Source organism: Trichosurus vulpecula, chromosome 8 (genome assembly GCF_011100635.1).
Source record: "Trichosurus vulpecula isolate mTriVul1 chromosome 8, mTriVul1.pri, whole genome shotgun sequence".
NCBI lineage: Eukaryota > Metazoa > Chordata > Mammalia > Diprotodontia > Phalangeridae > Trichosurus > Trichosurus vulpecula.
The window spans coordinates 109694661-109717283 of NC_050580.1; the positions used below are offsets into that span (position 1 = coordinate 109694661).

Consider the following 22623-nt stretch of genomic DNA (forward strand, 5'->3'; position numbering starts at 1 on the left):
TCCTGTTACGCATGTGTCTATTTGCATGTTGTCTCATGTATTAGATTGCAAGCTCCTTGCCTCTTTCTGTATCCCCGTACTTACTAAGCACAATGCCTGGCTAATGCTTGTTGCCTGATTACAAGAAAATCATGATAGATATATGAGCACTTTAATCTTTTATACCCAAATTCATCTTGGAAGAGGCAATTTTTGCTGGTCAACAGGGCATGAAGCTTATTTTCAAAAGCATGGAAGACCCACAGGTCTAGGATCTAAATACAATACAAAATTTGACAATTCATCAAACAGCTACCAAAGTGCCTACTTTATTTACAAGGCCGTTTGGTGCTGGAGGAGATAAAAAGATAAGAAGGCAACCCCTCCTTCATGAAGCTTACAATCTAGTAAAGGGGTCCCCTAGACCTTGCATTTGTTATCCTATTCAGAGAAGAAATAGCTATAAGTAACAGACTCTTAAGGCCACTTAATTTCTTTGGCTTTGACTATATACTCCCCAAGAAACTTTCTGATTTTCATTTGGTTCTCAGAGTAGACTTTCCAACTGGATTGAGAAAGCAATAACTAGTTGACATAAGTATTGATGAATTCACACTTTTTAGTGTAAATTAATAAATTGATTTTCTAGTTTAGCCATTGGTATATCTTAAGTGATTAAGATGAATGATCCCCGTCCCCAATCTCCTATTGATCACACTCCATCACCACTAGTTGATTTTTCTTTAAATGTACACTTCAGAAAGGTCTAACACAACCTAGACAATGTTTTGTTCTTTTTTTTTAATTTATTTATTATATTTAGTTTTCAGCATTGATTTTCACAAAAGTTTGAATTACAAATTTTTTCCCCATTTCTACCCTCCCCCCACTCCAAGATGGCGTATATTCTGGTTGCCTCATTCCCCAGTCAGCCCTCCCATCTGTCACCCCACTCCCCTGCCATCTCCCTTTCCCTTCTTCTCTTGTAGGGCAAGATAAATTTCTATGCCCCCAATGTTTTGTTCTTTCTGAAAAGATGAAGGTCAGTTGCAACACTAGTGACCTCTATCTTACTGAGGGATCTTGAGCAAATTGTAACCTCTCTAGGTCTCAGTTTCATCTGCAAAATGGGAATGACAACACCTGTCCTCTCTATTTTATGAGGATGTCATGAATAAAGTCATGTATAGGAAAGTATTTTACAACTCCAAAGGACTAGGAAAATATAAGTTATTATTATTATACCAGCAAATACCATGCATATCCATCAATTGACAGCTAGCACTGGTCTAAATGTAGGCTATATTTTTACCTCCAAAGGTGGCTTATATAAAATATTAGGATCTTCTTTTCCATATGTGTGTATATTTACATAAGTGTAGATATGTGTATTTGTGTAACAACAGCGTTGCTAGCAGCTGCTGTAGAGGTGAAAGACCAACAAGACCAACAACAAGAGCACACAGGAGGGCTGCTAGCTGAGGAAAGCCACTTTAAGGGGTTAACCATCTTACTGTAATTAAACATATATATACCATTCACTTAGTTCAGGGGAAGAAGTCAGCACCCTGAACTGCAGAGCAAATACAAACAGAAATTACAAACAGAGACAATATAAACAGAGTAAACACACATAGTTATCAACAGACAGGCCTCTAGCTGTCTGACCAAAGAATTACATAGTTACCAGAGAGAGAGGCACCAACATCTGGGTTTTCAAAGCTGGGGGAGCTCTTAACAAAGGCTACCCAGAGTCTAATCTGGTCAAATCACACGATACACCCTTCCAGTGAGTGAGAGCCCCCAAAGGGAAAATGCTAACTTCTGAGTTTATATATACTTCTTCATGGTCAAAGGGCATCACAACCATGCAACTCAAACGCACATGACTTAGGCCTTCTTGTGACTTAAACGCTTGCTCAGAGGACAGAATTAGGCCTTTCCTTGACATAAGCAGGTCATCAAAGACATACGATTCAAAGATTCCTTAGTGCTGAGAAGCACTCCAAAACAAAGACAACAAAAAGTCCACTTTGCTTGCCATTACATTTGAAAAACAAACTCATCAAAGGTACTTGATTACCTTCAGCATTCCAAAGGAGAAAACAGTAAAATAAAAGGCCCACCCTAATTACCATAACAATTTGATATACTTATTTATATGTATATAGATACTATATTTATATTCATATGTAGATATATGTATGTATATATGTAGATATGGGGATATATGTAGATTTCTATATATTATAGGTTTATATGTAGATAGAAAGAAAAAGATGATAGATAGATAGATAGACAGGTGATATAGATGTAGATATTTCCCCTTTTCAAAGACAGCTCATTTTAACAAGACAATCCATATTCAAACTGATATAACACAAAAATGTGGTATATACTAATATATGACATTAATATACAAGTAGAAATAAAGGTATTAAGTCAAAGAACTTCAAGGTGAAGAAGAGAGAAATGAAAAGACAGCTCACATTTGTGTAATATTTTATACTCCACAACTCCATGTACTAAGTAGTATACATGTTATTATTCCCTTTTTGCACATGAGGAAACCGAGGGTCAGAGAGGTGAGAGGAAGCAAAATCAACCCAAGTTCAAGATTCTTTCGTCCTTCTAGTACGCAGGCAGCAGGGGCAGAGAGTCACGAGTGCTCAAAGAGCTTGCCATTTCTGGTTTAAACATTCAAAACACTCTAGTTTAAACACTTTTCCTAAACTGTCAGGTGAGAGTAATTCTAAAAAGTAATGCTGAATATCCAGGGGGAAACAAATCCTCTGATAATAAATCCCAGTAGGAAATGGTAAAAATGTCTCAGATTAGATAACTGGACAGCCCACTGATGTTCTCTTGGGAAAGACCTACTGACAAGAAGATGAGTTGCTGCCGATTTTGTGGAAGAGGAGGCAAAGATACATTTACTTTGCACATTTTGCTCAGGACTTCATGTTAACACTCAGAAAGTTATAGGGCCTTAGTACTGCTATTAGACAAAACGGGGTTTGTTGTTAATTTGGTTTGGGGTTTGGTTTTTTGCCGAGAGGGAAAGCTGTCACAAAGCTGAACAGGATTTATCTCCTCTGATGTTCCATCTGGAGAAAGCACAAATCTCCCTTTAGAGGTTTATATATATATAAAAAGACTGGATTACTAAGAGTATGTTTTTAACAACAATAACAAGAGGATTTGGATACACACTTAGGTTAATATAAATCCTGTTTAAATCTATAGGCGTGAAGGAGGCATTCTATGGTTCTTCAGAGAAGAAAGTGGGGCCTCTGCAGAATTACACCAAGCAATAGTCTTGGGTGTTTTGTGATACTGACAAATCTTTTCTCCATACCAAGCAGAGCAGAGAATTAAGAAAGTCATTTCCAGTCATGGCGTAGGTAGGCGTCTGAGCTGAAATATGATGAAAGTCATTAATTTTTTTTCCATTAAGCTACCAAGCACAAGTGAGAAAATTCTTTCCTTTTTCTTATTTTGACCTGAAATCTGCTAGAAACCCCATCACCCAAATTCGTCACAGTAAGCAACACATTGCTCTTTTGCCTTTTTCTCCAAAAACAACAACAAAAAATGAAGTGTTGCTGCCACCACTTAACAAGCAGATTGATGCAAAATGACTGCTAATTAATGGCTTTTAAAGCTACACCTTCTTTATTCTTTTCTCACACAGCACGCATACCAAGCTCAAGGTCTTAACATCTATAGATTTTGAAGGTCTTATTTTGAGTTCACCTTTGGATGGGTGCTCCAATGAAGGTCATAGATTTGGAGGTGGAAAAGACCCCTGACATCTTTTAATTCCAATCCCTTCATTGCATAAATAAAAAAAAAATGGAGACCCAGAAGGCTGACTTGTCCAAGGTCACACAGCTAGTAAATGACAGAACCAGGATTTGAATCTAGGTCTTCTAACCCCAAATCTAGGATGCTTTCCAGTATTCCATGCTATCTTAATGCAGTGATCAGGCCCCAGATTGGTTTCTGAACTATTTTTTTTGCAATTTTTTATGCTAAGAACAAATCTACCTTAGCTCTAGTCCATAGCTCTAGAGCTGGAAAAGACCTTTGAGGTTATCTAGTTCACTTCATTTTTGAGTTGAAGAAACCAAGGCCCAAAGAGATTAAGTGACTTGCCCAAGGTCATACTAGCAGAAAGTGGCAGAGCCAGAATCTTAATTCCAGTCCTATAACTAGAAGATTAGTGTTCTTTCTGCTATATTACCCTTTAGAAGTAGGCAAAACTTTGTAACTTTAACACAGACATAAAGAACTATTTGACTTCTTGTCACCATATATTGTCCACTAAATTCCTACTCTGATGAATCATAGCACAAAGGTATTCCCTTAAGCTCTTGAAAGTTATGCCACTGGGGCATGAGTGCTGGAAAGCTCTACAAAACTGGAAAATCCATGTATGGACTGAACCAATAATCTGAGGACTAGGCCACATAAGTATGGAGAAGGCTGGCCAGTCATGGATGGTTTTTGTCCATAGGAGCTCATAAAGACTGTCTAATAAGGCTTGGATGAGGGGTGGGGCTTGAAGGGGATAGGATTGCAATCTGCATGGGTGGAGGGAATACCCAGACAGATTCACTCAACAAACATTTTGTTCAGCAAACATTTATTAATAATAATAATAGCTGACATAAAACATCTCTGTGCAGAGCACTGTGCTAACTGCTAGAGAAGATACAATTTTAAAAAGATTTAAGTCCCTGCCCTCAAGGAGCTTATAGTCTGGTAATAAGACACATATAAACACATACAAATAAAAACCATAATAGACAATGTCAAGTGCATTTGAGGGACGCAACAAAATTCAATGGGAAGTCTGAGAGAAGAAACCTTTTGCAGACTAGTGAGGAGAGACTGGACCTTTCAAAGAATTAAAGTATATCACTATACAAGTATTTTTAACCACAACACAACTAATAAAAACTTACCTCCCCACCCCAGGCTATGGGGCACAGCAAACAACAGCCAACGCTACTCATTTTGTAGCATGTAAGTCCCCCAAACTAAAAAGCCATAAAGTCATTAGTCTCAGTGCAATCCCCAAAACTAACATCTAACATACCATCTTTAATACCTTGTTGAGTCTCTAACATACCATCTTTAATACCCTGTTGAGTCTGGATTATGCAGACAGGTTCTACTGTATTTTTTTCTCTGCTACAATAAAGACAACTCAATTTTGAGACATACAGAAGTGGCGATACAGGACAGGCCTCAGAGTTAGGATAATCTGCAATCAAGTGTTACCTGTGACACATGCTTGTAACGTCCTCTCAAGAAAGGCATTTAGCCCCTCAAGACCCCCAAGCAACTCTCTATGGCTACGGATTTCAGATTTTCTACCAATATGCTTCTGTTCACCAGGGCACTCCCTATGCTAATGAAATATTGAGTACAGAGCCCCCCCAAAAAAATATGCCAGGTACTTAAATATAAAGATGAAATCAAACGAGCCCACACCTTCAAGGAACTCATACTCTACTGAAGAAAAAACAGTATGTAGGAGATAAGTAAATATAAAGTTTGTACAAATTAATGGGAGAGAAGGGTAGCAGAATACCAAATTGGGACATCAGGAAAGGCCTCTTGTAGGAAATGGTGACTGAGCTGTCTTGAAGAGAAAGATGGAGATAAGAAGAGAGGATATTCTAAGCACAGGGGTACAACCTCTGTGGAGGATGGAATGTCATACATGGGGATCAAGCAGATCACTTTTGCTGGAATACAGTATGTGTGAAGGGGAATAATATGTCATCAGACTGGAAAAATAAGCTTGAGCTAGATTTTGAAGAACTTTAAACACCAAACAAAGTAGTTTTTACTTTATCCTAGAAGAGGGAGCCCCAAAGCATCTTGAACAGGAGACTGGGAATGGTCAGACCCGCACTTTAGGAATATCACTTTCATAGCTAGAGGTAAAGGGACCAATGAGGAGGCTACTTGCAATAGTTCACAGTGAGAGATGATTAGGGCCTAACTTGGGGTGGTTGTCATATGAATAAAGAGAGTTGGGTAGATGTGAGAGATGCTGACGAGGAAATATCTATAAGACTTGATAACCCAGTGGAGATGGGGAATGAGAGTGAAAGGTCAAGGTTGACCTCTAAGTGGCAAACCTGGATGAATGGAAGAAGGATGATATCTTTAGTGGAAACAGGATGGAAAGGGGAATGGGCTTAGGAAAAAGATAATTATCTCTGCTTTAGACATGTTTGAGATGATATATATTGGGAATCATCTACATGAAGATCACAGTCCAATCCATGGGAACTGACAAGACCATGAAGAGAAAGAGTGTGGAGAGAAAAGAGTTGACTGCAGACCCAGAAAATACAATTCACTCATATGATATATATGTATATATACATATATGTGCACATATATATATATATACACACACATATACACACATATACTAGCATTAAGGGATTTATTCTGTCACCTCCCATTATTCTCCTTCCCACTGAAAACAGACTATAAACTGCTTCTGTTTCCTACCTCATTCAACTGCTCCCTTTATTTCCCTTTCTGTAAAACTATGTATTGTATTTTTTGTACATTCTTTACTTTCGCCTTGAGAATATATATTTTAACCACACCACAACTACCTGCTCTCTGCAGCATGGAGGTGAACCGGATCCACAGTTCCAGTTTTCAAAATTTGTGACTACTCCCAACTCTTGAAGAATGCCACCCATTCTGAAGTATTATTTTCCTTCACGGACAGCATTACCATCTACCTGTCTAACCATATTCCTTGATGCTTCTTAAGAGTTAGAAGGGCCTTGGAGGTCATCTAGTCCATTCTCCCTCTCGCCCTCCAATATAAAAATCTCTTCTATGATAATACTGGCAGAGGACCTTTCATTCTACACTTGAGCACTTCCAATGATGGTGACTTCACAATGATGTGAGGCAACCTGTTGTTGGAAAGTTCAAATTATTAGAAAGTTTTTTTCTGTATTATTAAGATCTGTCTCCCTCTTAACTTCTACCCAATTAGTCCCAGTTTTACTCCCTGGAGTCATACAGAACAATTCAACTCCCTTTTCATCATGATATCCCTTAAAATATTGGAAGACCATAATCTATATCTTCTCAAGTCATCTTTTTTTCCAAGAGCAGGGGTGTCTATTAACTCAATGACAATGCCCAGAATTACTTAGGTCTGCCCTCTATCTATTGTGTCAAGAATAGAGTATTAGGTACTAATAAATGCTCGCTGAGTTGAATTGAAGTTTAAATTGTCTTTCCTTTCCTACACATCCATCAGGCAGTTGAGTGTGAATATGCAGGCTCGCTTTTGCATTCATTCAGAAGTGCTAAAAGCTCTTAACCATCCTAACCCCACCCCTAGAAGGCTATCTGCATGATTACAAGTTAGAAGGCTTCAAGTCATTAATGTAATTGGCAAACATAATTACCTCCATTTCATTCCCTTACATTATCATAAGGAAAAGTAGAAAGAAGCTTCCCTTTAAACCACTAAGGAAAATAACTTATCGTTGGTTTTAGAACTTGAAAGAACTTGGCATTCTGTCCCAAGTACAAAGGAAAACAATCACTGGAGCAAGAGACCCAGAATTGACATATTATACTTTAATAGCTGTTAAAACTACCAAGCTAAAGATATCCATTATTAAAGGTGCCTAAATATGTCTTCACAGTACAATAAGAATACTTGGTCAGGTCAATTCACTCAGTAGTTTTGAATGTTCAGAATGTATATTATCCACTAATCTGACCATTTGGAACAATGTGTTCTAAAAAGAACGGAATATTAGAAAGTAATTTTAATTTGGGCATTTTAAATGCAAAACAACCCAAGAATGGAAGAGTTCCCTATATGCTAAAAGAGGACAAAAGTATCCTTAGAAAGACTCAGCTCTTAAAGGCCCTTGTATATAAAATGCCACAAAAGACTTGATCAAGCAATTACAGAAGTTAGGAGGGTGTACTGCATAATGTTGAAAATCCATATTAAGGAGGAAGAAGAAGGTATTAGATTGGATTAAGATGAGGAACCAAGGAACTAGCTAATGGAGGAACCAAAATATGCACATATTTCTAACTTTAAAACATCTTAACAAAATTTTTCTAGTGCCTGACATACAGCAGGCATTCAGTAAATATTTGTTGAATTAATAAATGAAGAAGATATCATTTCTCCCTCTAAAATATCTTTCTTAACAATATCATTAACTCACAATTATATAACTCTTTAAAGGTTACAAGGTGCCTTCCCCAAAACCTTTGAAATAGGTAAGTATAATAGTATTATCCATATTTTCCAGATGAGGAAACTGGGACCCTGAGAGGTTAAGTAAATTGCTCATAATCACACAGCTAGTAAATGTCTAAGGTAGGAACTGAACTTGTCACCTGACTCCAAGTTGGCCCTCTATCTTCTATACCATGATTCCTCCCACTATGAAAAGGAAGTGTGGGTCATGACACTGTAGGAGGGATTCATGTAAGAATAGCCCACAGGTTATTCCTGAACACATAAATCCTCCCGCCCACCCATAAATCTAAATCACTATTGATTAGAGAAATGCAAATTAAAATACTACCACCTCACACCTATCAGATTGACTAATATGACAGAAAAGGAAAATGACAAATGTTGGAGAGGATGTGGGAAAATTGGGACACTAGGGGCAGCTAGGTGGTGCAGTGAGTAGCCCATGGGCTCTGGAGTCAGAAGGACCTGAGTTCAAATTCAGCCTCAGACACTTGACATACTTACTAGCTGTGTGACCTTGGGCAAGTCACTTAACCTCAATTGCCCTGCCTTCCCCCCTCAAAAAAAATTGGGACAATAATGCATTGTTGGTGAAGTTGTAAACTGATCCAACCACTCATCACACCTCTGCTCCCTTTTAAATATGTATATATACATATATATATATAAAATATATATATATATATATATTTACATATGTGTGTGTGTGTTCCCTCAATAAGTAACCCTCCACTCCAGTTATCCTAAAAAATTTCCCAGATCTCCCTTATCAGAGAATCCTATATTCAGTTCCACCATTTCACTTAGTAGAAATGATCAATGTGGGGAATAGTTAAGATCCCACATCCCATTCTCCTCTGAACAATCTAATAACAATTTGGGGGAGGGTGGTTAGAGATTTAGGCCACCTGTCTTAATCAAGCCTTCACTTTAGGTTTCAATTTCCACACTTGTCAACCTGGAGACTTTTAAAAATCTAAGTAATTTACTTCCAAAACATATGAGGATTAAGAGGATATCAGCAACATAATTTTGAAGTCAGTGCCATATAAATACCATATTTTTGTATTGCCATAAAAACATGAAAACCTTCAAAAACGTATCGAAGCATCTGAATGTTATTGAAATGAGAAAGTGCTGTTAGGCTTATAGGATTTAGAGCTGAAAGGGACTTAGAAATCATAAATTCCAACTCCTTCATTTTACAGATAAGGAAACTGAGGCCCATACGGGGTAGTGCTTTGCTCAAAGTGCACAGGTAGTAAGTATGAGAGTCAGGATATGAACCCAGGATTTGACTCTAAACCCAGCCTTCTTCCCACTATACTATGCTGTCTCTCAAAACAGAACTGAATTTTGTATCTGAATCAGAGAAATGAAGGGCATTAAAACGGGAAATGCTCACTCACCTTCAACTAGAAAAGAAATGGAGCAAAATAAGGATTTTCTTAAGCCTCATTTACAAAATATCCATAAACGTTTGCAGGAAACCAAGTTCCTTGCTCCCTAATTCCAAAATTATCTCCATAAAATCAATCTGTTTAAAGCCACTGGGAGAGGTGACATTTGCCAAATGGTCCCAAAATCTTTGATGCCACCAATGCTAAATACATGCAAAGAGTATTTTCTAATGCAGGTTTTGGCTTAGATCAAACTCCAGAAAATCAAGAAATGGAATTATATTGATCGACAAGCCCTAGACATATTTTTACAGCTAAATTACAACCCTATGACAAATAGTTACTGATATGTCCTTTTGGCATGTCTACTATTGGATAGCCTTGCTCATATTGCAACAAAACTTTGCTCTGAAAAATTCTTGGGAATTAAGAGAAATAAAACCCCACTACAACAACTACCCCTGAGAAGCCAGGATGAATAAATAATGTCCAAAGATCTGGTCTCATCATTGTCCTTTCCAACAAGAATGGAAGTTTCCCCTAACTTACCATCAGTCCGGTTGGGATAATAATAACCAATAACACTACAGCCCCACTTCTTTCAGAAGATCAACTCCTATATAATTTCCAGTGTTTCTTTTTGAAGAAGGTCACCTTTACAAATACCATGAAGGCACCACTGTGATTTTACAATGATGTTTGCTTATTTGCAAAGTTCAGTGTTTTGAAGAGCTCATAGTTGTGTTTGGGGATATGAGATTATCTCACAGGGACAGTCTATCAAGCTACTGGAATGTTCCATGTATCTGATGAGCAATGTTGCTGGTGGTAACTGTGAAGCTAAAACTGGGATCCAGTCTTTCCATCTGGACATGGATTTAATGCCACTGAGTGGGGGGAAAAAGGGTTGTGTTCAACCCGCAGCAGCACAATCTGCTGTTTCAGTTTCCCAAGACTCCCTCAGTCTTTACTTAGAGGACCTTTATTATTGTTCGAGGTTGAGAGCTATGCTCCATTCTGTAGAGATGTGTAGAAATAGTTTTCCTGCTAGAGACATACAAGTTCATTTCTATTGGTGACCTAATAAAGATTCTAAACTCTGACTACCAGAAGTAAAAGCAGCTGTTTATACCAGTCTCCAAGGTTGCAATTACATCAAAATTATACAAGCAGCTATTGTCACATCTCCTTTATGACATTTCTATGAGGTATTCAATCATAGAATTACATTACCAAATTCAGCTTTTATCTAGTCATTTTACAGCCATTTACCCATTCAATTTATCATCCCCATTAGGAATAACATTATATCTGGTATTACAACAATAACATGTTGCATAGTGATTTCTAGGCTGGGACTTCAAAGCCTTAAGTAAGCTCCTTGAATTTGATAAACAATCACATGTCCGCATGTCTGGTGTATCAACTGACATAGTCGCTCAAGGACAAAGAAAGAGTCAATACAAATCTACACTCCGGAAATTCCCTGACATAGCTAGTATTTTTCCCAGATAATTTAAATGAACTTCAAATACCTGAGAAGCAGATTCATTTACCTGAAGAGAATGTGGATGGCTTTGAACAAAAATATTATCAAGAAAGAAAAAAAGAGAGAGAAGGGAGGGGGAAGGGAGGAAGGGAGGGAGGAAGGAAGGTGGAAGGAAAGAAGGGAAGGAGGGAGGGAGAGAGAGAAGAAGGAAGGAAGGAAAGAAGGAAGGGAGGAAGGAAGGAAGAAAGAGAGAGAAAGAGAGGAAAGAAAGAGAGAAAGGGAGAGAGAAAGGGAGGAAGAGAGGAAGGAAGGGAAGGAGGGAGGGAGAGAGAAAAGAAGGAAGAAAGGAAGGAAGGAAGGGAGGGAGGAAGGAAGGAGGGAAGGGAAGGAAGGGAGGGAGAGAGAGAAGAGGGAAGGAAGGGGGGAGGGAGGGAGGAAGGAAGGAGGGAAGGGAAGGAGGGAGGGAGAGAGGGAAGGAAGGAAGGGAGGGAGGGAGAGAGAGAAGAAGGAAGGAAGGAAGGAAAGAAGGAAGGAAGAAAGAGAGAGAAGGAGAGAAAGGGAGAAAAGGAGGGAGGGAGGAAGAAAGGAAGGGAAGGAGGGAGGGAGAGAGAGAAGGAAGGAAAGAAGGAAGGAAGGAAGGAAGGAAGGAAGGAAAGAAGGGAGGGAGGGAGGAAGGAAGGAAGAAAGGAAGGGAAGGAGGGAGGGAGAGAGAGAAGAAGGAAGGAAGGAGGGAGGGAGAGGGAGAAGAAGGAAGGAGGGAGGGAGAGAGAGAAGAAGGAAGGAAGGAGGGAGGGAGAGGGAGAAGAAGGAAGGAAGGGAGGGAAGGAGGAAGGAAGGAAGAAAGAGAGAGAAAGAGAGGAGGGAAAGAGAGAAAGGGAGAGAGGAAGGAAGGAAGGAAGGAAGGAAGGAAGGAAGGAAGGAAGGAAGGAAGGAAGGAAGGGAAAGAGGAAGAGAGAGAAGAAGGAAGGAAGGAAGGAGGGGGGAGAGAGAGAAGGAAGGAAGGAAGGGAGGAAGGAAGGAAGAAAGAGAAAGAGAGGAGGGAAAGAGAGAAAGGGAGAGAGAAAGGGAGGAAGGGAGGAAGGGAGGAAGGAAAGAAGGAAGGAAGGAACCCCTGAAGACTATTGATTGAGGAAAGTTGGAAAAATCAGAGGCAAATTCTTTCCCTTCCTTTCTCTGTCATACAATTAATCCCATACAGCTGGCTAACAACTGACACCCCATTACATTTCATGCATTGATGAGAGACAAACTTGAGTTATAAAGAGTTCCCCTACCATCTCCTACTTGTTGACATAATGTGTCCTTGATAAAATTAAGGCATAAACAAAACATCCAGTCAACTTGTCCCAACAGCTTGCCTTGTAGAACTATCTTCAGCAATGTTTTCCCTCTTTCCCACCATCTGAACCATGATTCTTTAACAACAATGAACTTTTTATAATTCACTTATTATTGTCATCAGTCATCCAAAGGCTGTTCTTTGCTCACTGTAAAGTTTAGAAAGTGAGTTGGCTATAGTTATCAAAGAAAAGCAGAAAAAGAGGAGACCCAAAGAAATAAACCAAGTGCCTTCAAACAAAATTACTGAATGAGCAGATCATTCTCTCCATGAGAGAACTCTGAGCAGAAGCCCAAATAACCATCAAATCAAAGAGAAAAACATGCATTGTAAGCTATAACTCAGACTTCTAGAATAAAGGGTAAAACAGATCCCTAGCATGTTTTCACTGGGTTCCTAAATTAAATCCTTATTTTGAATGTTACATTCATTGGTTTTAATATTTTATTATGTATTCTAACAAAGCAAAGATCAAAATCTCTGCAAAAGTTTTGTATTTGGGTTTTTTTAATAATATGTATTGTTAGCATGTCTCTTTGGAATAGTTTTCTTCCCTGAGACCTGGAGATAGCTTCCACATAGAAATCATTTTCAAAACACTAGTTTTTAAAAGATTAAGAGTTCCACCATCTTCGGCATCTTGTGCAATTATTTTGTCTTATGACTTGTTAACCGAGGATAAAAAAAGGTAGCTTTTTATTTAGAAGGCTGAAGGATACGCACTAAATTTCTAAAAATACAAAACATCAAAAGTATCATATTATCTAAAAACAAAAATTAAGCTCCAAAGCTTTTCCACATGGAGTGTCTAGATTTGGTACATTTCAAGTCAGTCAGATGGTAACAGCCAAAGATCTGGCTCAAACAGTGGGTCAGCTTAATTGAATAGATCTAAGTACAATCTGTTTGTATCCACATGGACCAACCCAAACTTCATCTCTGTTAAATGTCTGCAACTCTGCTGATTCTGACATTGCATATTATTCCGTTTTGCTTCCTGGAATCCAAGTACCGAACTGAGTGGAAATTCCTCATTCACGTGACAAAAAAAAATATGCCTCCCAAACAATTCTGAGCAAAAGTAATTGACTAGCCAATTGGGCACTGCTAGTTGCTCCAGATTTTAAGCCACTGCCTTGGTTGTCTTACTGATGGGGAATCCTCCACCAGTGTATCGAGGGCCAGTTCTGGTCGTTGGATAGGTATTTTCTATCATGGAGAGGCATTCCTTATTCCTTTAAAAAGGAAAAAAAAAAGTTAGTTGATCTTTCTTCCCTTGAAAGTTTGGTGCTACAAGATTTCTTTGGTCTAATTATTTATCCATTTAAAATGGGCTGACTAAAGCTTCCAGTTTTAGACCAGGTGACTTAAACCTAATTAGGTGACTACTGATAACATTTGGAATACAAAAAGCTACAATTAAGTGAGCCCTCCTAATGGGAGCCTAAATATGGAGAACCTCATTATAACCAGAATGCTGTGAACTTTGCTGGCTGAGCCGCCAACTGCTAGTGATCCTTCAGTCTTTTGAAATACTTGTTTATTTTCAAAGGATCAATCAGATTGGTTTTTTCTCTTCACTGAATTATAACCAAATTCATCATGTGTCAACTTTTTAATTTTATAAAAATCCCCGAAAAACTTTTATTTCACATGTACAGAAGTCAGTAGGTATTTACATCAGATTTATGCATTTGTAAAAGATTAATTTTCTAGAAGCCTCAAGATAAAGCAATTAGTAGTAGAACTTTGTTAAAAATGCAAAGAGAAAAAGACAAATAAGTTCACTAGACAAAACCTAAAAACAGTTTTATCCTAAAAGAAAGGAAGGAAGGAAAGGAGAGGAGAGGAGGGGAGGCAGGGAAAGGTGGGGACAGGGGAAAGGAAGAGAAAGAGAGAGAAGAAGAAGAAGAGGAAGGAAGAGGAAGAAGAAGGAGAAGAAGGAGAAGAGGAGGAGGACAAGGAAGAGAAGGAGGAGGAAAGAAGAAGAAGAAGAAGAAGAAGAAGAAGAAGAAGAAGAAGAAGAAGAAGAAGAAGAAGAAGAAGAAGAAGAAGAAGAAGAAGAAGAAGAGGAAGAGGAAGAGGAAGAGGAAGAGGAAGAGGAAGAGGAAGAAGAAGAAGAATCTTGAGTTGCTCTAAGGGCCTACAGAGATCTCCTGGTTGGTGAGGGGGAGTGGGGATAGTAAGGAGAAGAATTTATGTATGCATAGTCTCTAACATATTATTGTTCCTTTTTTGTCACCAAGTTCCCTTAAATTATAGCTCAAAAGGAAAACATTTCCAGAAAACCCAATTCATAACATCAGCAAATCCTCTTAGGAATTTTTTAAAGTAATTCCACTTTGAGAAACACAAATGTATTTCTTTAAGGGAATGCTGAATTGGGAAAAAGTCAGATTGATAACACAAGTACATCCTAAAGGAGACTTGTATTGGGAATTAAGGAAGATAGGAAAAATGACTAAGAAAACTAGAGTTAAGAAGAATGAGAAGAGATAAAATTGATAAGATGAACAGGGGCCTAGAAATAATAGCCTAGAAAGTCAAAAGACTAGGAGATAATATTCAAAACCATTCCTTGGAGGTGGGTGGGGGGAAGAACCTGTAGATCATTACCTAATCAATCCAGCTGTCTTCTGGCAGAACTGATTTCATCATTATGAAACCATCCTCAATACATGGGCAAAAATCTGTCCCCACCAAGGATGAGTCTCTCACATGACCTGGCAACTCATTTAATTGATTAACTGCTAAATATATGTCACCCTCCTTTCCACCTCTCCCCCGCCCTCAGCTAACTTAAATTCCCCCAAAAAAAGAAATTTTAGCATAATACTCTTGGGCTTCATCATGCTGACTAATATTAACAAAGAAGAAACCCCTTTATAACATATTTTAATGAGCAATTTTGATTCTCTTTAGTCATTTTTTTCTCCTTTTAAATCTTGCCTCATCATAGTTTTATTCAAATCTTTTATTTCTCTCCTGTAAACTCACCATTCTCATATGTCTTGTTTTTCTTCTGAAGTATAGATCTCAAAGCAAGGGGAATCACTCAACTAAAGACTGGCAAAATTGTAGATAGTTGATGATTACAGTAAGACCATCAAGGAAGGCTAAGACAATCAGAATGATACCACACTCTGAGCCTAGAGCTCTCTGGTGAGGACTGAGAAACTCAAGTAAGAATGGGCTAGATTCCACACCCTGGCAGGGATGAGACAGACAGAAGGTGGTCATCCCTTAGATGGAATGGCTCATCTGAGGGAAGTAAATTAATTCATCTTTAAAAGTAATAGAGTTGGGTCTGCAAAAAAAAAAAAAATCCAGGCGAGCTAGCTGTTGGGCATTAAGTAGATAACACTACTGACCAAATTCTTCACTTTGAAAAAAGTTTATAGGGTTTGTTGATTTAGAATCAGAAAAGACTTCAGAAGCCATCTAGACCCATTCCCTCGTTTTAGACATGAGAAAACTAAGGCCCAGAAGAATGAAGAGAGTTGGCCATTATCAGAGAGGCAGGACGTGGCAAAGGCATGACAGGGGAAACTCCTTTGACTCTGGATCCTATAGTCCTTCCATGGCACAAAGTTGCTTCTTATGCCAGACACAGCATTACCATCCAAAAGGTGATCTTTGTGCAATTACATTTAGTTGAAAAAAGCATTTAATTGGTACCACCTACATTATAGTAATGTTCTGTGCTACTGAGAGGAAGACATCCAAATTTTTTAAGAGAGATTTTTTGAGGAGGGTTGGGTAGATCGAGTAGGCTGAACTTTGCCACTGAAGTAGTGAGATCACAGACAAATGTCTCAAAAACACCTGGATCATTTGCCAGTCCATTCAAATCTTCCTGCAACTGTAATCTCGAAACTCAAAAAATGCCAAGCAATCAGGATAAGCAAAATAATTTATAATAGCTAGCACTTTATATGGTGCTTTAAGGTTTGCAAAGCACTTTGCCTATGGAAATATCTTGCTTTGACAGTGCTATAGAGTCTGAACAGCATTCAGGGTTCACCAACCAAGATTAAAATCAGCTAACCTTAACCTCACTAGCCCTGAGACCGGGCTAATGATAATAACAAAATAATGACAAGTTATTTAAATATAAGAAAACTCAAAACTGTATTTCTGAAAGGAAACAAGAACCTGGAAATTTAAGAGGGACTCTCCATAACAAAAAAAAGTTATTTTCTAAAGGAATGTTTATCTGTCAGTGACCGATGTCCAGAGACATGGCATTAGCTGAACACACTGATCCTAAAACTTAAGAAGGGTCATTAAGGGCCAACAATTGTTGTTGATTCTAAACATAAAAGCTGCATTATCATAGTGTACAGATGAGTTAAGGTCCTTAATTAATCCCTGTTTTGCTGATCTGGTCACTAGAAATACTTGGAGTCTTAAATGTGAATGAGCCTGAGCAGAGCAATCTGATGTTGAATCACACAGGCAAGAAGTTATCCAGAAACTCCCAAAGCAGATTAAAATATCTCATCGTGTATTCTTCAGTCTATCTAGATGTTTACCAACTAGTGGTAGACATCAGAGCCCCAGAATAAAATCTGCACACTTGACCTAGCTTTAAAATCAAGTTTGACGTGCAACCTTGGAACTGTCATCTGCTCTCTGTGTCTCATTTACCCACAGAGGTTCTCCGCCCCACTGTGACATTGTGCAGTTTTCTGGATGTTTGTACCATGTTTTCATATATGCGAACAGTACAGAACATGAAAATAGAAAAAAAAATCACAACTCTTACTTTTGATTTTGTTCCTTGCGTTTCTGAGTGAGATATTTCTTCTTCACGTTAAGGAGCTCATTGGCAAGTCTCTCAATCTCATACTTGTACTCCTGGCTCTGTGACTCATACATATTCAGTTCTGAAGACAAAACCTAACATCCCAAAGAAAGTGGCAGTAACATAAGATATAGTTAGATGGTGTTCTTTCCCTGGTAAAGCTAGAGGCTTACAGCAACATTCAGTAGCCCAGGAAGGAAGTCTAAATGGACCACAGCCCAAGCACCTGACAAACAAATACACAGTTACAAGTCAATAAATGGACCCAAGACCTTACTAAGGGTTGAAGGGATAAAAAGAGAATAACATACCTGAAAATGAAGTGTCATTCTCTAACTTATCATGACTAATATGAAATGACATTCATTAGGCTAAAAAAAATATGGTTTCTTAAAATAAAATATCTTACGTTCTTTTTGTGTTTTGTTTTTTGGAGCGGGGAAGGCAAAGTAATTGGGGTTAAGTGACTTGCCCAAGGTCACACAGCTAGTAAGTGTCAAGTGTTGGAGGCTACATTTGAACTCAGGTCCTCTTGACTCCAAGGCTGGTGCTCTATTCCTGTACCACCTAGCTGCCCCAGAATCTTACATTCTAGGCACACCAAACACAAGGCCCATGCCTCAGAAATAAGACTATGGGGAAGCCAACAAGGCCCATGCAACACTCCTGAGCAGGCCTAAACCAGATTAAAATGTAATTGGGAAATATTTAACAAAATAAATCAAAATACAATAAAATAGACTTAATATCAATATACGATTTTTCTAAACGAATATGTACCTGCAAGGATCTTTATGTATGGTTGCATAGCCTCCATTTCTATTTGAGTTTCACACCACTATTCTAAAGCATATTCTAAGAACGTATGCCAAATACACCCAAAAAAAGAGGATGAATTTTTAAAATTTAAATTTGCTTTAAAAGCTTTTTTTAAGACAATCATGAGAAAATCACTAAGGAGTTTGAGTGCAAAGCTTTCAGGTGAAAAATGATTCCAAAATCATCCTCCTAATCCCTTTGATCATCACACTGCTAACACCACAGGTATTCATTTTGCAAGTCCGCAATGGATACGGTTCTTGCTGTTGTGTGTCCCTTTTTTGAGTTCTCCGGAGCTGTTCACAAATTCTCATTTTACCAGGCACAGGGAAACTTACCTCCGAAGATACAAAAGGTATAGCATGTACTTAAGAGACCCACTCACACTGTAAGAAACAGCAATATGAAATGTGATTATCTGCTTCCGCTAAATGTGGAAAATAGATGTTTCTATGGTCACCAACAGGCCAAACAGGGTGAGACAGTGGGCCATGCATTTCATATAAGATTTCAGTGTTAAAAATCTGCCCCCAGTCTCCAAGAGAAGCCGAGATTGCCTTCCGTTCTATTTACGGGGGCTGTGATTTATTCTGTATTTCCATTTCCTTATTCTTTATTTCCAAGATTTGCATGAAAAGAGGATCTTCGCCTCTTAAGCGTTCATCTGCTTCTGAACCCTTTCCCCTTAATTGCGATGGAAATGATTATGACTATGGTGATGCCAACAGAAGAATATGATTTCCAGTTAGGGGAAAATCTGCCACAAACAGATGAACTCTAAGAAACATAGATCCTGTTTTCAACCCATAAATAAAGGACTCAGGAAGAGAATGCAGGCAATGAGGCCAAATCAACTGAAATGCCAACATTGACCTCTGAACTTCTTCCATGTGCCATCAACTATACTTTTTTATATCAAGGATCTGGACTTTCTGAGCTGAAGGGTTAAAAACAGTCCTGAAGATTCTATGAGCCACTTTGCATAATGCAGGGCTAATGTATGAATATCTAAAAGCAATCTGCAGTCTACAGCAATGTTCACCTAACCCGGTGCAACTTTAATTTAAAAAGAAAATAATAATATTCGTTAAACAGTTTGACTCAAGCGTTTGAAAAAAATGACCAAGAAATTAACACATTCATAATTCTAATTGTGACTCAGTATACTGTGAGAATCACAGAATTTCAAATGCCATTTAGTCCAACCTATAATGGCCCAGTAATGCCCTCTATAACATAGCCAGGCCTTCCCTCACATCCTTGGAATACCTCTAGTGAAAGGGAATGTGCTCCCTCTAGAAATAAATGATAGCGATAAGTATTTACAACAGTGTGTTGTAAATTAATGTTGTAATCAGACATATGTTTCGTCTGCCAGTTTTTTTAAGAAAAAAAGTTATAAAATCATATTCTTCAAAGAATACTTATAAAATGACATCTGTTTTCCCCAAACGGAGAAGGCTGTTGAACTCAGAGATAAGGACTATGATACTAGACTGTAAGCTGTCTGATGGCAAGGGCCACTACATCTAACTTCTCTTTGTGTCCCCTGTAGCATCTAACATGGGGCCTTGAATATGGCAGGAAATCGACAAATATTTGTCATGGACTTATATTTAATATATGCCATTATTTTGATGGTATTCATGGCATATTACAGATGTTTCTTATGAGTCTTAACTATCGGAGCAACAATATTTAAGTACTTAGGAAGATAATGTTCAAAATATAATAGGGCAATCCATACTGTAGTAGGGTATGGGGCAAGACTGCAAACAGAAAAATCAATTGTAAATGTAGACTGACATTGCAAAAAAAATATACAATTCTTGTATTAAGGAAAGAGGTCTGGGGTAAGGAGACTTTGGGTGAGACCCAATTCTTGCTTGATTTAAGCTTACCTTTCTTTCCTTACCTATTCTTCATATTAATGGAAGGGTATAACCCTGGAGGATTGTGGGGAATTTGTGTTTTTTGCATATTTTCAGGCGACAGAAGGGAACTATCAAAACCCTTGAAAACTGTCCCTACTAGAATGGCAATCTGGACATCTTCCCATCCTGATTTGGGAAGGTTGTCTGATTTTATCTGTCAAGTAAACCAAAACATCTTCCCCTCCCCACCACGAAGGCCTCTATTTCTAAATCATCCATGTAAAATATCTTAGAATTCCAAGCTCCAATCCTAGTTGTCTCCTTTTTGCCCACCTAACTCTTTCTAGGAGTGGGGACCCTTGAATTCAGTCTGAGCATCCAAGAACTGCGCAGGGGAGCAGTAAGGTCTGCCTCTCCCCTGACTTCCATGCAAGAAAAGCATTCCCCTAAGCACAAAATGATGTTGAGAATGACAGCCTCTTATCAGCAAGCAATGACATGTCCTCCGGGCTCCTGAAAGACCTCCCTTTTGATAGTAAGCAGTCAGAGCCTTCAACTCACTTTCAGCTGTTTGGTTTTCTCTCTTAGCGTGTGCCTGTATAGCTGCAGTTGCTCAGCTGCTTCGGGCCCAGGCTGTCGAGCCAAGATGTGCTTCAGTTCCACATACAGCTTCTCCTTTTCCTGCAGGAGGTAATAGAGAACCATAGAACTTCATGCTAGAAGAGACATTAGGGATTATCTAGGTCACCTCCCCTCTTTTTCTGAATACTTAAACCAGACCCTAGGGAATCTGACGACTTGCCCATGGTCATTTATTAGCTAATGAGCACCTGCCCTAGGCTTTAAACTCAGCTCTCTTGATTCCAAGACCAGGCCTTTTTCAGTGATGTTTGCCCCAAGTTCTAAGTCTCCTCCACACTCACATCTAAGGTCGAAGTTGTGCTGGTGATGGCCAAGCAATCGATTCATCTTGACACCATGATTCGAGAATACTCAATTTGGAGAAGTCCAGACCTCCTTCATTAACCCCTACTAACTTCCTGGGTCATTTCAATTTCCAAAATGCAATGACCATGGGTGCTCTGAGACCTAATTGCCTGAAATTTAACTTTCAGATCTTTAAATTGAAGGCATTAGGTAAAAGACAAAAATTCACTTCCACAGCTTTCCAAACATTAGGTACCATCGAAGAATTTGGACAAATACTGATAAAGACAAGCGTTTCCACCCATCAGCGTCTGTATTTATTTCCTTGAGGTAACTACGATGAAAAAATATGATGGGTAAAAAAGACTCTCATTAAAGGAGACATCCAGTCACATGAGAAACTAATTTTTACCAAGAAGCAAGTATTCCAAGTACTGTCATCAGCTAACCCGGTTTGCCAGAGAACATAAAACAGTCAATAAAAATGTAGCTAAAGGGAAATTCATTAACTGGCAATTGTTATCATTTGTTGTGGTTTCTATCTTCCCCTGACGCATTATGGAAACTTTATTATAAGCACTACAGCTCCATTTACCAGGAAGTGTGTACATTACTTAAAATCAGTTTCACAGAATAAATGCATTCCAGATACATGCCACCCAGAACCCTCTGGATGAATTTACATTAAAAAGGTAGTCACATTTCGGAAATAGTCCCAGCCACGGCATGGAAAGAAAACAGGCTGCACCAAAGGGGAGGATATCAACAACAGAATTATGATCTAGGCGTTTTCCTGTTCTATAACACCCTCTGTTTCACCTTCCAAAAGGATCTTCACAGTAAGTGTTAGTAGCACACAATGAGGATAAAATCAAGAGGTGAGGTTATTTTATGTAACCACTTAAAGCTTACCTTGCAGAGAAAAAAAAATCTTCCCAACATGGCTTGAAGATTCCACCTAAATAGGTGAGGAATAGGGGGAGAAACCCAGTTAACTGATTTGTACCTGTCATCTGTCTCACTTCCTCTGGCAGATGAAGTAGTTGGGACTGAAATTAAAGGACCCCACAGTGGAGAGAAGAGACTAATCTTGCCTTTGTTCAAATATAATCTTGAACTGATCATACTAACTTCTTCCCACCAGCTCAGAATATATCACAGAGGCTAATGCTTCCATGGCCCTGTGAAAGGGAAGCCAAGTGAACATTCATTAGCACTCAATAAACATTTACTCTGTGCTTACTGTGTGTGCAGAAAATGGTGCAAAGGGGTAAGGAAGAGACAATGTTTAGATAAAACGTAGCTCCTGTCCTCACAAAGCTTAGCTTTGGTAGCTTAGTAGATACAGTGGTGGACTCACTGAGGGAAAACCTGGGTCTGAATCCGATCTTAGATACATTATTAGCTGTGTCATCTTGGATAAATAACTCTGAGCCTCAGTTTTCTCATCTGTAAAACTGGGAAAATAAGACTTGTTTTACCTACCTCCCAGAGGGCAGCTAGGTGGCACAGTGGATAAAGTGCCAGGCCTGGAGCCAGGAAGACATGAGTTCAAATCTGACCTCAGACACTTACTAGTTGTGTGACCCTGGGCAAGTCACTTAACCTTGTTTGCCTCAGTTTCCACATCTGTAAAATGAGCTGGAGAAGGAAATAGCAAGCCACTCCAGTATCTTTGCCAAAAAAAAAATCCAAATGGGGT

The 22623-nt window shown here is 38.7% G+C and overlaps 1 protein-coding gene across 3 annotated transcripts in view; it reads right to left on the reverse strand.

The window, feature by feature from the left end:
- Positions 1–13003: 13003 nt before the first annotated feature.
- The window catches only part of CFAP58 (cilia and flagella associated protein 58), a 136972-nt gene continuing 127352 nt past the window's right edge, over positions 13004–22623 (reverse strand). For 2 of the 3 annotated variants that reach the window (XM_036736434.1, XM_036736435.1), the window contains exons 16-18: positions 20556–20675; positions 17263–17396; positions 13165–13729 (exon numbers count right to left, since the gene is read on the reverse strand). In XM_036736434.1, the coding sequence (XP_036592329.1) occupies positions 13618–13729; positions 17263–17396; positions 20556–20675 (366 nt within the window). In that variant the 3' untranslated portion in view covers positions 13165–13617. Of the gene's footprint in view, positions 13730–17262; positions 17397–20555; positions 20676–22623 lie in introns of all 3 variants that reach the window. The other variant, XM_036736436.1, reaches the window with a different exon arrangement.